The following is a 13,470-nucleotide window of genomic DNA, read 5'->3' as shown; positions in this document are numbered from 1 at the left end:
GTATCGGTGTGCGTGTGTCACTCGCGTGATTGCTTCTAAAGCGTCACGAGGGGGAAAACAAAAAGAAAATATCGCCGCACTTCGAAGCGAAGATACGGCGAATCCCTACAACGGCGACGATCACACAGCGTACCGAAGTAACCATCCAGCCAGGAACAGGGCATCCTGTTTCTGGTCGCAGACAGTACTGAGTAAAGGTTCAAAAATTGATAACCAAAATCTTCCATCGATGATGCTCCACGAGGCAGTGATGTTGGAAATCTACCGACAGGCCCTTCACGCTAGGTAAATAGTGATACAAGCTGTGTGAATTTTTGAGCTTAAAGTTGTGAGCGAGTTGCAGCTCAACGTTAAGATTTATAAAGTCGGTTACTAATGAGTTCTTTTTAAGTGTTATGTCACTTATTTGTGTTAAATTCGGTCGCTAATTGAAAGTCTTTGTGGGTTTCACTTAAGGGCAGCTTTTGCCTTGATCACCAATCTAGTCACCAATTTCTTGTTGTGTACCAACTGTCAAATAAAAGCTTTCTTGAAGCCTACTGTGATTCCTGTTTTTCCTCAAGTATGAATGAGATCTTAAATGTCCTGGAACCTTTACGTACTGTTACATTTTATAGGATCATAAATCATTTTGCCGAGAGTGATTTCCACGAAATCTCTGTAAAGCAACCTAATCAGAGCTGTTTGTCAGCTTGAAAACACTCCAAAAATGGAGAACTATTCAAGCCGTCCAGTGTGTGAGAATGCCACCATGAGTGGTTTAACCACCTGAATTTTGATCATTCTCAAACTCCCTGCTTTTCTTCTATCGCCCCAGCATGATAGATCGAGTAAAGAGTTGCGTCTCTGTAGCTACTGCTCCGGTAATGCGGTACGAAAGTACAAGCACCTTCCGTTCAGCCACCGGCAAAAGGCACCGGAGTTGGTTATTTATTGTTCTAACGCTCACGCTTTTAATTACCTCGTTAAAGACTCCCGCGTGCTCCCGGTGTTTCCCGGTAACTGCTACAATGTAGCGAAATAGTGCGGCAAAATGAGTGCGCGGGCTTCATAACGGGGTTGGCGACGACGACGACCTCTCCCGATCTATATGGTCCAATTTTGGCGGTCAATGGTGCGTGACGATCACGGCGCCCGGAGAAGGGGCGATGGAAAACATGAAGGCCGGAACCAGTACGTACTTGTGTGTATGCTGGTCCCGGGATAATGTTTTCGTTCCGGCGTTTTCCGGTAAACTACTGCCGACAGGGCCGCAATGTGCGAACACGCGCTTTTTCCACCCAATTCGGGCATCCGTTCGGACTGCGCGTACACACACAGGGTTTTTGGGTTCGGTTTTGCTGCTGACGGCCGGTCTTAACCTTCGGGTCTGGGTGTACACTCGCTGTATGGGTGCGTTCGTTTTGCGGAACGACCGATTGCAGCTGTGAGCGCGTGTGAGATTGCGTTTTGGGGAGGTTTACCACCTTTTTTTTTTCGTTGTTTGTTTGGTTACTAGCGTATGATGAGGATATACTTGCCATGTGGCCCGGGTTAGGAGACGCTAGAAAAGGAAACACCGAAAAACAATATCCCAGACTCACACACCTACACAGCCACAGCTAGCGCACGTGAATGAAGGGTGGATTTACGAGTTGCTCTCGCTTGCGAGTCGTAAAATTTAATGTCCTTTCGACCACGGCCATCCTCCACCGATGGTTCGATCCCATTCAGGCAGAAGCTGTGCGACATTTCGTTGCGTCTCTCTGTTTGTTTGTTCGTTTGACCAACTGTCATCCTTAGAAACACAACCATACGTTCACAAAACGCGGACAACAACATACGACAACAGGCTACCTGAAGTTGTATAATCATTTTTCAAATGCGGACTAAGCATCGCTCACGAACGCTCCTTAATTTCTTTCCACGCCATCTCCGCATATTCCGGCGGTATTTGACGGTGAAAAAAAGCGATCGGTCAACCGTTCGAAACAAAAAAAACCTCCCCGTACGCTGGAAGCTTCCGTACGTAACAAACATCACCCAGCTCGGAGCTAGATCACCGCACAACACGCAGAAGGCAAAGCGGGGAACCCGAAGAAAACAACCCCAAAACAACCTCACTTAATTTATATCGCCCATATTCCGTTGGTTTTCCGCCCGCTCTCGGGTGTTTCCAACCTCGGTACCACCCATTTATTTATCGCGCCCCGGGAACCAAGGTGCCCATACGTTAAGGTTTTAGCTGCTGTATTTTTTGTTTCTTCGGTTCTTGTTGTTGGTCTTTTAAGGCCAATTCCGAACGGTGGAGGTCCCAATTAAACCGAATCATCTTCATCTTCCACCTATGCGAGCGTTTGGTGCTCTCCGCCACCGTGCGAGTCATCAACCGGAAACTCGATAAACGATTACAGTGGTGCGTGTGACAAATGTCAATTATGAGGAGCAATAATTCATTTTAATAACCAACCCATCGTGGACTGTGGCCCCCCCCCCCCCCCCCCCCCCCCCCCCGTTCCATTTGTGCCATCCGAGTCGGTTAGAGTGCTATTTGTTAGTTCAGGTTTTGAGTTTGCTTTTTTTTTTTAAATTCAACAAAACCTGCGTCATGTGGCGATAGCGACGTTGTAGCTTTTCCGTTTTGTCTGATCGATGTCATATATTTGCTGTTTTTTTTTTCTTCTTTACCCCGTACCCCGGTCGCACGATAGCATGACGGTATGTGTTCCGGTTCCGTTGCGGTCGTCGGGGTCCGACATCCGACAGGGCAGGCAGAATTGATGGGTACATCTATACATTAACCGGAAATTACCGTACGGCAAGCGACAGGTCCTGTTACGGGTTTGGTGCGGGAAGGTGTTACACACATTACATTATTCGCCAACCTTGCGAATTGCTAAATGTGAAACAATTCAATCAAGCAACTATTTGCTTCTCGTGCTACCAATTAGGTTTTATTATCAAAAGAAAACCCCGTTTTTTCGCTATTATAAATTCGTGTGTTTCACCTTAACTTACGAAATCAATCAGCCACATGCGAGTGAAATCCCAAACTGTCGAAAAATATTATGATTCACAACTGATTCACCGCAAGCTCTAATTTTAACTCACTACTAGTGCTTTGTCGCCCGTAGTCCGAACAAATGCAAGGCGACACATTTATCATTGCACGTTTCGTTCGTCTCGGAAACAGGAAAACATGTGTGGAGTTGGTGTTCCTGTTTTTTTTTTTTGCTTTTTTGTTCGCCGTGATATTTCCGTTCTCTATTCCGGCGCTAGAACCTTCTGTTCCGCGTTGAGGAATTCAAATGGATCCCTTGAGACGTTCACACTCGTATGTCAACCATCATCAGTGGCGACGACAGACAAACACAAAAAAAAATGTGACCAGACTAACCGAAAAGGAGAACAACCATTCAAAAATATCTTCTTCAAACCCGGAACGATTCGCCTTTTGATCGTCGTTGTCCTTTCCGTATCCTTTCCTCGCTGTTCCAGTTTTATTGCGTAAAACCCATCAACAAATCCCGAAGTCCATGTCGACGTTTCTTTATCATTCACCGGTGAGTACTGTCGGCCACATGTAGCAGAGACCTCCTGGGAGGGTTTCACCATGTGTCCAACACACACTCACGCACCAAACACGCGGGCGGTAGATACGCATATACTATCTAAATTAAAATTAATCCCTTTTTAACTGACAAAATTTAATTTATTACCTTTTATCTCCCTCGGCGACCCTTTCCCAACAACAACCAAAAAAAAAACCCTCCGAAAATCGTATCGGCTCTACTCCAGAAACACCCCGTCCCCGGGGTTCCGTTTTCTCCGAAGAACACCCAAACTGCACACCAGCTTTTACTCGGGATTGAGTCACAACGTGTGAAAGAGGGGATAGGGAAAGGAACGATGTTGTTGTTCGATGCTCTTCTTTCTCTCTCAACAACCAAAAATCTGTCACTCAACCCGGGGAATATGGCGTACGGCGTACGAGCCTAGAACAGACACCTAGAATACCCCACGCAGTGTGGCCGACAAAGCACATAAATCGTTATTCGGTACGCTTTCCCGATCGTTCATCGCGCAAACAACGCGATCACCACGCTTCAGCCCGCTTAAGCCCCTAAATGTCATCCGCTCGATGACAGCTGAAGCGGTTTGCGTTCTACCATTTCCACTGCGCGTTTGCTTTTCTTCCGTGTGATTACCATTTTTCGGTGGAGCACTGATGTGTCTGCTGTTAAGAATCGAGGGGCTATGAAGGCCTTTCAGTACGAAGATGTACCTCCAGCAAAAGTCAGTCAGCTCGGTTATCCTTTTCGGAGCATTCGCATGCACAATTTGCTGTTGGTGGCCGTGCAGTTTTGCAAACGTGCTCTGCACCATCGGCCCAAAACAACAACGAAAAAAACCACCCCCGGAACGCGCGACCGAAACGGAACCCCGGAGAACCCTGGGTTGAAAAAGGAGATCAACAGCAAAATACGCGGGGCAGGCGTGGTTTTGGTGCTCATACTGCTTTCGCTCCTTTCGCGTAAGCGGCATCTCTCTTTCGTCGTTCTTCCTGGGCCAGTTTTGTTTTTGCCTGTTCCCGTTTTGGTCCCGTCGGTGCGGGGTTGCGCGGGAGGCCCGGTCATTCCGTACAGCGATTGGTTTTTCGGCCATTCGGCTGGTGCGTTTCGAGATGCAGTTCGCTCACAATTGTGTTGTTGTTAATCATATGCACATCAAACACCCCTTGCGGGAGGATATTCCTGAAGGATGAGAGCGAAAGGATAACGATGGCACCGGGCACTCGTTCTCGCTCTCTCGCGGCGTGTGTGTAGGTGTGGGTCTGTCACTACGCAGGTCGGATTTATCGTCGGCCAATCCAAAACTTGACCACGCTGACGCTGACGACGGACAGCAATCAATTCATTTTTCCCCCACGCAGCAAACGTTGCGCACACCACACTGTGGATTTTGTGGAGTGGAACCAACAACATGGAGGAGGAGGACGAGAAAAAAATCTATGATTAACGATTTGGAACACGCGCGCTCGGATGGATGGATGTTTTGGTCGCAACGGATTGGTTCTGCCCCTTCCTTTGTGTGCGGCGGAAAAATTTCGGGCCCCCGGCGACACATTTTCTTACGCTGAAATGGGAAACATATGGCCATTTGGCAGCGAACCCTGCAACCGATGATCGATAGCGATGTGTGTTCCAGTATATTTTTAAAAGCGTCATTATAGGGAAATCTTTTCTTTCTTGCGACACCCCACTCTGCGTAAACACGGCGTAAATTATTGCTCGCACAAGTTCGATTATGGTTCCGAATGGTTTCGGAGCATGTTTCATCACTTGGTGCAGGTTAAATGGCATGCTGCGGCAGGTAGCTAAGCCCGGTCCCACCATCAATCGTGTGGTTTTGGTGCGATAAATGGCAATTTATGGCTAGATGATTTGCACCGTCCGCTATCATGCATCGGTGCATTAATGAACCCGATGCCCAACCGGAATCCACGGCGTGCCGGCCGTGCTCTCGCACACACTTGCACACCGTGCATCAACACGACCGAACAATTTCCACCAACAACAGTAGTTGGCACCCATTATAAGGTTGACATCTAATGCCCATCCACCGTGCAGGAAGGGGAAGCCGACCCCCACATTTGCCTTTTTATGTGTTAGTTAATAACAATAATAGCAATAATGATGATGATAAACTCGTAATAAAACAATAACTGTAAATCAAGTCGAATTGACAATGACAGAATTATCCAATAATATCTAACTGTGCACATAACTATAAATCAATTTTCCATTCCGCTCGGAGTTGGTGGCACTCCGGTTCGCCGGGACTCGTTTGCACTGCTCGGGGTTGGTGTTGCCTCCCATCTTCTCGAGCCCCCCCCCCCCCCCCGCCCCCCACCCCCACCCTCCCCTGCACTTCCGAATGCATCTGACGCCAACGGTTATCCACCGATCCGATCTAACCATCCATCCATCCATCCATCCATCCATCTAGAGCCCGTGATTGGACCGAACTTCACGCCACCCCAAACCATCACCTTTCCTTTCGGTTACAGTTGGATAATAATGCTTTTTTTCCCCCTTCTCTCCACTTTTTTGTCCACAACATAAACTCCACCACGGACCACTGGCGGCTCACTTGGATTGGCTTTTCGGTTGCTGGGGGATAACATTGCTGATGTACAGTTTTGTTCCGTTGACGTTTTCTCTCTTGCTCGCTCACGCTTATCGACCCCTCGAGCTCGAGAACCGTTCTCGTGGCCGTGGTTGAATGCACGCACATGGTGGCTTTAGGGGGGTTTTTTTTTTACACCCCCACCCCAATCCACCCAAAAGGAGAAAGCAGCAACTACGGCTCCCACCGTATCGAATCGAAAGCAAATTCGACGAAAGAGCGCACGTTGTGACCGAACCTTGGGACAGCTACATAAATAATATTTGCATTTAGGGCAATCATAATCCACTCCCAGGACACATAACACATACACCCGCAGGTCACCCGGGGGGGTGGTTTTGAAGTTGAAAGGCAGAAAAGAAAGCTGAAAGCAAGTGGTACGACTTGCCGATGATGGATTGGCCTCGCTTTCTGTTTTTTCTTCTCCCAACTCACCCCCCCAAAGCTTTGCCCGCATTTGCGTTTTTTTTCTTCTTGTTTGTTGTTTTTTTTTTCCCACACGTGTATACAGCAAATACACCCTGTTCGGGTGACACTTTTGTTTTTTGTTTTTTCTTTCGCCATGGCCAATGGGAGCGCATGGAAAATAGTTTCAACCGTTTTTTCTTCTCGCTCTCTACAATTTATAAAACATATTCCTGCGGGCGGCTAGTGCTTTGCCGTACTGTTTTCCCTTCTGTCTGTCTGTGTTTCGGGGGTTATTTTTTCATCGTCAAGAGGGGTTTTGGTTTCTTTCTTTCTTTTTTTCTGACAATCCTAAAACGATCCTCCTTGGAGGCCAATGTGTTCGAAAGTAACACACACTCATCATAGTTTCGTCAACCGGCCGGCCATATTTAGACGCGATCATTCTTCATCCCCTCGCTTACCCCCCCTTGCTGGCCAAATTATTTCTTGAAGAGGTTTCCTCTTCCGTTTCCTACATCCTGCCGCCCATACACGCTCCCTCCGACATATTGCGGTGCGCTGTCATCGTAAATCAAACACAAAAGCTGAAAATTGTTCCATTTACCCTATCGCTCGGTCGCCTGCGCCAACGCCAACGCATGCGTTGATGCGCACCAGTAGCAAATTGTGCCGTCTGCGCAGGAACATCCACCGCCATTCGGGGTCGGGGTCTGTGTCGCCGGGATCGGGGATTCGGAAAATGCCAGCATGATGCTCCCGCACGCTCGTTCGCTATCTTAATCCCAATTGGCAGACGAGGTGAGGTGAATGTTGTCGTGTGTTTTTTCACTTCGTTTTTGGAAGTTTGCGACGCTTTGCATCTGAATGTGCCATCGCTGCATACAAGCAAGCACCGCACCGGCATGGGACTGACGATCAACTGGGCCCCGCGGCCCGATGCGGCTGGTCGGAAATTTTGAATGGTCCATAAATTATTGCGGCCAGTGCGGCACCAACCACCACGGTGCTTGTGGGTACTAAGCGTTTCAGCGCACCACTTTTTAAGAATCTGCCCGGCCCCCCCCCCCCCGCGGGGGCCGATCGGCAACGATCTGCCGCTGCCGGAACGTGACGCTGCGCGATGAACCATAAACAGTTTAAGCTCATTTAATCCATTATTTGTAGCAGCAGCGCATCATTAGGTCATTAGTTGGTTTAGCTATTTCGAAGCAAGATTAATTCACACCGCTTCTTTTTAATCAATCACGGGAATTAGATTTTCGAACAGATGTGGGGAAAAATTGAAGGTTATGTCGCTTTTTATGATGTGAAGGGGCGCTTAGTAGTTCGCGTACAAAGTATTTCGTCACTCTATTTGATATTAAAACGAACCGAAGAATGGAACAAAACTAAGGTTGTTAGTTTGTTTTTAGGCCACAAATTCCTGACGCTTCTTGAAGAGTTCTCTTGAGGGGTTTAACAATATTTAATCTCCAAACATTTCGTGCAATTTCCATGTATGATCGAATAACCCTTGACTGCTATTCCCTTAACTTAAAAACAAGAGAAGTTGGGCTGTTCCAATTCTTACCGATTTAATGAAGTTACGGAAGGCTAGAATAACTTGAATAGGGACTCAAAGATCCTTCTTTTCTTCATCAGAGTTTCTTCATACTTTAGAAAGAGTTCATATCGCAGAAGCCTAAAAGAGTATTGAGACTTGTGAGAAATCTCCCTTAACTTTCCTTTCCGCGCGCGGTATTTTTCGCAAAAATGTTTCCGTAGCCGAAAGCCAAAAAATGTGTCTTACAATATCCGTGTTCTGTTTGCTACTGTTTATTCCGTTGTCTTCCTTTTCTTATTTCTAAAATTCATTATTAAACTAGGCAGGATTATCTAGGGCAATTAATCTATCGTCAAGTGCGTGAAACCTTTCATGAAACGTTTCATGCAAAAATAATTTCAACAAGACTATTTAACTTTAATGTAAGCTACGATAACCATTTTTCTTTTTGATTAAACTTTACATATTCTATAAAAGTTTAAATTATTACAACACACGCAAGGTGTCGAAGACCTTTACTAAAGACGGTTCTATCTGTTTTTCGCTTTCGCCCACAGTGAAATGGCCAGCCCTAGATGCCAATCGAGGGAATCGTCGTCGGGCGGTGGGCGCTGTCCATCGGATGAGTCCATCCGCTCGGAGGGTGAGCGTGACGAGCAGGGCACGGGCAACAACCTGAGCCCGGTTTCGATCACGCTTCCACCGACGTTACCACCGGTCGCTGCAGCCGCCCTCCTGCCTCAGCATTCGGCCGCCATGGCGGCGTACCTCAACGTAGCAGCCGTTGCAGCACAACAGAACCGGCTGCTGCTGGGGTCGCCACTAGCCGCAGGGCTCGCCTCCGTTCGTAACGGTTCGCCCCCGGTACTGCCGCTCCGGTCACCGACGGACGAAAGTGACGACGCCACGGTGCTCGACTTTAGCAAGAAGCGAGGCTCCGGCGGCGGCGGCGGCGGTGGCGACGATGACGACGAGGACGACGACGAGGACGAGGACGGCGGTGAAGGTGGCGGAGTGGGTGGAGCGGGCGGACGGGGAAGCCGTGGGGGCGATGGTGACGGTGATGGGGGTAGCGATTGTGGTGATGTGGTCAACCTCAGCCAAAAGTCCGGCATCGGCGACAACAGTCCGCTCGATCTGTCCGTGAGCCACCGGAAGAGGACGGGCAACGAGGATGGGGCATCGCCGCCCCCTCGCAAAACGACCCGCTCGCTCGACTACAAACCGGCCATTGTGACACCCTGGAGCACACCGGTCACTCCGCAGCTACCGTATCTGGCCGCGGCGGCCGTAGCGGCTGCTGGTCTGTCGCCTAAGAACAACCACCACCAGCATTCCATGCACGCGGACAGTTGGAACGGCAAGCACAAATCGGTCGCAGCGGCTGCAGCAGCAGCCGCGGCCGCGGCCGCCGTTACGAACGACGCCACGAAGGCGCTGGAGAAGATGTCGGAGCTAAGCCGTTTGGGCGGCGAAGACATCTACCGATCGCCGAGCACTGGGAACTCGGGCGGTGGCGGCGGTGGAGGCGGCGGAGGTGCGGGCGGTGGCGGTCGGCACAGTGCCTGGCAGTCGCACTGGCTCAACAAGGGTGCCGACTCGGCGAAGGATGTGCTGAAGTGTGTATGGTGCAAACAGAGCTTCCCTTCGCTGGCCGCCATGACGACACACATGAAGGAGACGAAGCACTGCGGCGTGAATGTGCCACCCGGTGGCGGCGGTTCTGGTGGACACTCGCAGCAACCGATTCCACCACCGGCCCAAGGCAACAGTATGGGCGGCCAGGGTGGACAGGGCGGCCAAGGGCACGGTGCGGCTTCGAAACCGTCGCCAAGTGAGCTGAACATGCTGATCAAGGAGACGATGCCACTGCCGCGGAAGTTGGTCCGCGGACAGGACGTTTGGTTGGGCAAGGGGGCGGAACAGACGCGCCAGATTCTGAAGTGTATGTGGTGTGGTCAGAGCTTCCGCACCCTGGCCGAAATGACGGCTCACATGCAGCAGACGCAACATTACACCAACATCATCTCGCAGGAGCAGATCATCTCGTGGAAGTCGTCCGATTCGGATAAGGCAGGCGGTGGAGGTCCTGCCGGCGGAGCCGGAGGTCCCGGCCCAAGCGGAGGAGCAGGTCCCAACGGAGGAGGCCCTGGCGGTGGTGGTGGTGGTGGTGGTCCAGGTGGGGCAGCGAATGCGGCCGCCGCCGCACAAACCAACAGTCACGTCAGCGCCGTACTGACGTGCAAAGTGTGCGACCAAGCGTTCTCCTCGCTGAAGGAACTCAGCAACCACATGGTGAAGAATGCCCACTACAAAGAGCATATCATGCGATCGATCACCGAGAGCGGAAGTCGCCGGCGGCAGACGCGGGAAAAGCGCAAAAAGTCCCTGCCGGTGCGGAAGCTGCTCGAGATGGAGCGCGCCCAGCACGATTATGGCAAAAACGGTGCAGAGCCCGGTCCCAACACGGCAGCGGCAGCTGCTGCGGCCGTGGCAGCGGCCGTCAACGCCGCCAACAAACCGTTGCGAGATCTCGGCGCGGGCAAGATTACCTGCGAGAAGTGTAACGAAAAGATCGAAACGACCATGTTTGTCGACCACATCCGGCAGTGCATTGGCGGGACGGCCCTGCTGGCCGCTCAGCAGCAGCGTGACAAGCTGAAGAGCGCGCTGCTCTCCAACACCATCATCCCACCCGACTCGATCTCACCCGTGACGCCGACCGGGCGCGATGGCCGCAAGAGCGTCAGTGACGATCTGGCATCGCCGCTGTCCTCCCAGAAGTCACCGCTCGGGTCCGATCTGCTCTCGCCGGTGTCGATGCTCACCAAGAAGGACGGCAACGGGGGCGGTGGAGGTGAGAAGAGTTCCTCGCCGTCGGTACTGAACGCGATCGAGCAGCTGATCGAGAAGAGCTTCGATACCCGTTCGCGTCACGGTGGTTCGAACTACGCGGGGGGCGGTGGTGGTGGCGGCGGTGGAGGCGGTAATCAAAGTTCGACTCCGCTCGGTTCCAGCATACTGAAGCGGCTCGGTATTGATGAGAGTGTAGACTACACCAAGCCGCTGGTAGATCCGCAGACGATGAACCTGCTGCGATCGTACCACCATCAGCAGCAGCAGGCACAGTACGCTTCGCAGCAGTTCGGGCGCCGTGAGCGCAGCGGCAGCGAATCCAGCTCCATCTCGGAACGTGGCAGCAGTCGGATGGATTCGTTGACGCCCGAGAAGAAGTTCGACACGCCGAGTCATTCCACGCCGCGCGGCACACCGGACAAACCGTACCCGGAGCAAGCCGACGGCCATCACCATGCGGATGGGTCGGATCTGCACGGGCAGCCGCCGATCAAGCGGGAGTTGCACAGCGACGACGAGTCGCCGGAGGCCGAGATGAAGCCGGCACCCGAGCAGGGCAAGATCCGCATCAAGAAGGAGCTGATGCCGGAGGATGGTGGCGATGAGCATGATGCCGAGCACGAGATGCGGCCACCGAGCAAAGCCCAGCAGCATCAGCGTGACGATCGCGACGATCGCGAGGAACCACCGAGACGGAGCAGTGTCGCGTCCAGCCCCGCACCCAGCCCACGGCTGTCGACCGCCAGCGTACCGCTCAGTCCGGCCGCGAGTCCGCTCAGTGACCATCATTCCATCGCGTCCCGGTCAACGCCCGGCGCCGACTGTAGCACGAAAAAGTCATCCACCGTCAGCAGCAGCCTCGGTGCCCTCTCGTCCATGTTCGATAGCTTGACCGGCGCTGGCAGCGGATCGACCGGTGGTGGTGACGCGGGCTCAACCGGTGGTTCCGGCGGGAAGAAATCGAGCGCCCACCCGTTAGCCGCGCTGCAGAAGCTTTGTGATAAGACGGAAACACCATCGGCCGGTGGTGGCGGAAGTCGCGGCGGTTCGAGCAGTTCGGCGCTGTTGGCGGCCACCACCAACAGTACCGGTTCGCGGACCGCTCCCGGAGCCATCCTGGCGTTCAGCTGGGCCTGCAACGATGCGGTCGTGTCGGAGGACGTTGCCGGTGGCACGATCAAGTGCGCGTACTGTGATACCACGTTCGGGTCGAAGGGTGCCTACCGGCACCATCTCTCCAAAGCTCACTTCGTTAACGATGATGTCATTCCGGATCCGAAGGTTCCGGGCGGCGGTGGTTCCGGTGCTCTCTCGCTTGCCGCCACCAGTGGCGCACAGTCGCTCAAGACACGTTCCTCACCCGCACCGAACTCACCGAAATCGACCGGCTCGACTGCTCCGCTGTCGCTGGTGACCACTGGATCGTCTGCCGGATCGTCCTCCTCATCCGCCTCCTCGACGGGCCGTGAAAGTGTGGAACGGCGCGCGGGTCACGAGTCGGGCAACGGACCATCGGCCAAGAGTCCTCCACCGTCGCAATCGCCCGCCTTCGACGAAAGCCCCCACTCCAAGTTCCTCAAGTACACAGAGCTAGCGAAGCAACTGTCGTCCAAGTACGTCTGACACTCTTAAGGCTCCAGCGTCGTGACAAAGCAGCGCGCCTTCCAGCAGAGAAACAAAAAAACCGCGCCGGGTGCAGAATGAGAGGAGCAGAAAGCGCACGCTTCGAAACGAGATCAATCCAGCGATCGCGGGTCGCGAACAAAATGGCGATCGTCCATGTGTTGTTTTAACGATTCGACGAGGGCTTTAAGCTTTCGTTATATACCTTATTCGTATTTCTCGCTCTGAAGCCGCTCTGTTTGGCGCCCTGGCTGGAAGGGGGAAGGTGAATTGTGCTCTGGTGAATCTTTCCGATCCCGTCTCAATGCAGATAATTCATAAAAAAATCACACACACACACATCCATACATACACACATATCCTTCGGGTGCACACGTACGGAGGGGACCGGTCATCGCGGCGGGTTAGCGGGCCAGCAAGGTGACACGTCGAAACAACGCATTCGCTCGATTTGGCCTGTTGGCGAAGATGCAAAAGCAAAACAAAAACGACGAAAAAAACAAGGCAATTTAAAAAAAAAAACAAGAAGGTAAACTATAGTCAACTTAACAGAAACATGGTTATACGAATACGCAATGGAAGATACGAAATATGATGAACAGCGCGATGCCGTAGTGCGGCTGAACACGCTTGTAACACGCAAAACAGCAAATTCAATTTACTCGGAAATTTGGTATACGTAATTTACACAACACATATTAATACACAATGCAAAAACTACCCCAGAGAAGATAAAAACAAAATGGTTAAACGATGAAATTTAATAATGCACAAAATTGCATTTTGGATACGGTAACAAATGAAGTATATTCAGCACAACCCATTTTTTGAGTGTATACGGAACGGCGAGAGAGGGGAAGGACCGGTGGAAA

General features: G+C 51.7%; 1 protein-coding gene across 1 annotated transcript; it reads left to right on the top strand.

The window, feature by feature from the left end:
- The first annotated feature begins 229 nt into the window (after positions 1-229).
- LOC128305923 (protein tiptop) lies at positions 230-13,158 on the top strand. Its single transcript, XM_053043564.1, has 2 exons — positions 230-285; positions 8,677-13,158. Exons 1-2 carry the CDS (start codon positions 230-232, stop codon positions 12,596-12,598), a joined length of 3,978 nt encoding a protein of 1,325 aa, XP_052899524.1. The 3' UTR covers positions 12,599-13,158.
- Positions 13,159-13,470: the final 312 nt, after the last annotated feature.

The sequence above is a fragment of the Anopheles moucheti genome, chromosome 3 (assembly GCF_943734755.1).
Source record: "Anopheles moucheti chromosome 3, idAnoMoucSN_F20_07, whole genome shotgun sequence".
Lineage (NCBI taxonomy): Eukaryota > Metazoa > Arthropoda > Insecta > Diptera > Culicidae > Anopheles > Anopheles moucheti.
This window is presented reverse-complemented; position numbering and strand designations above follow the sequence as displayed.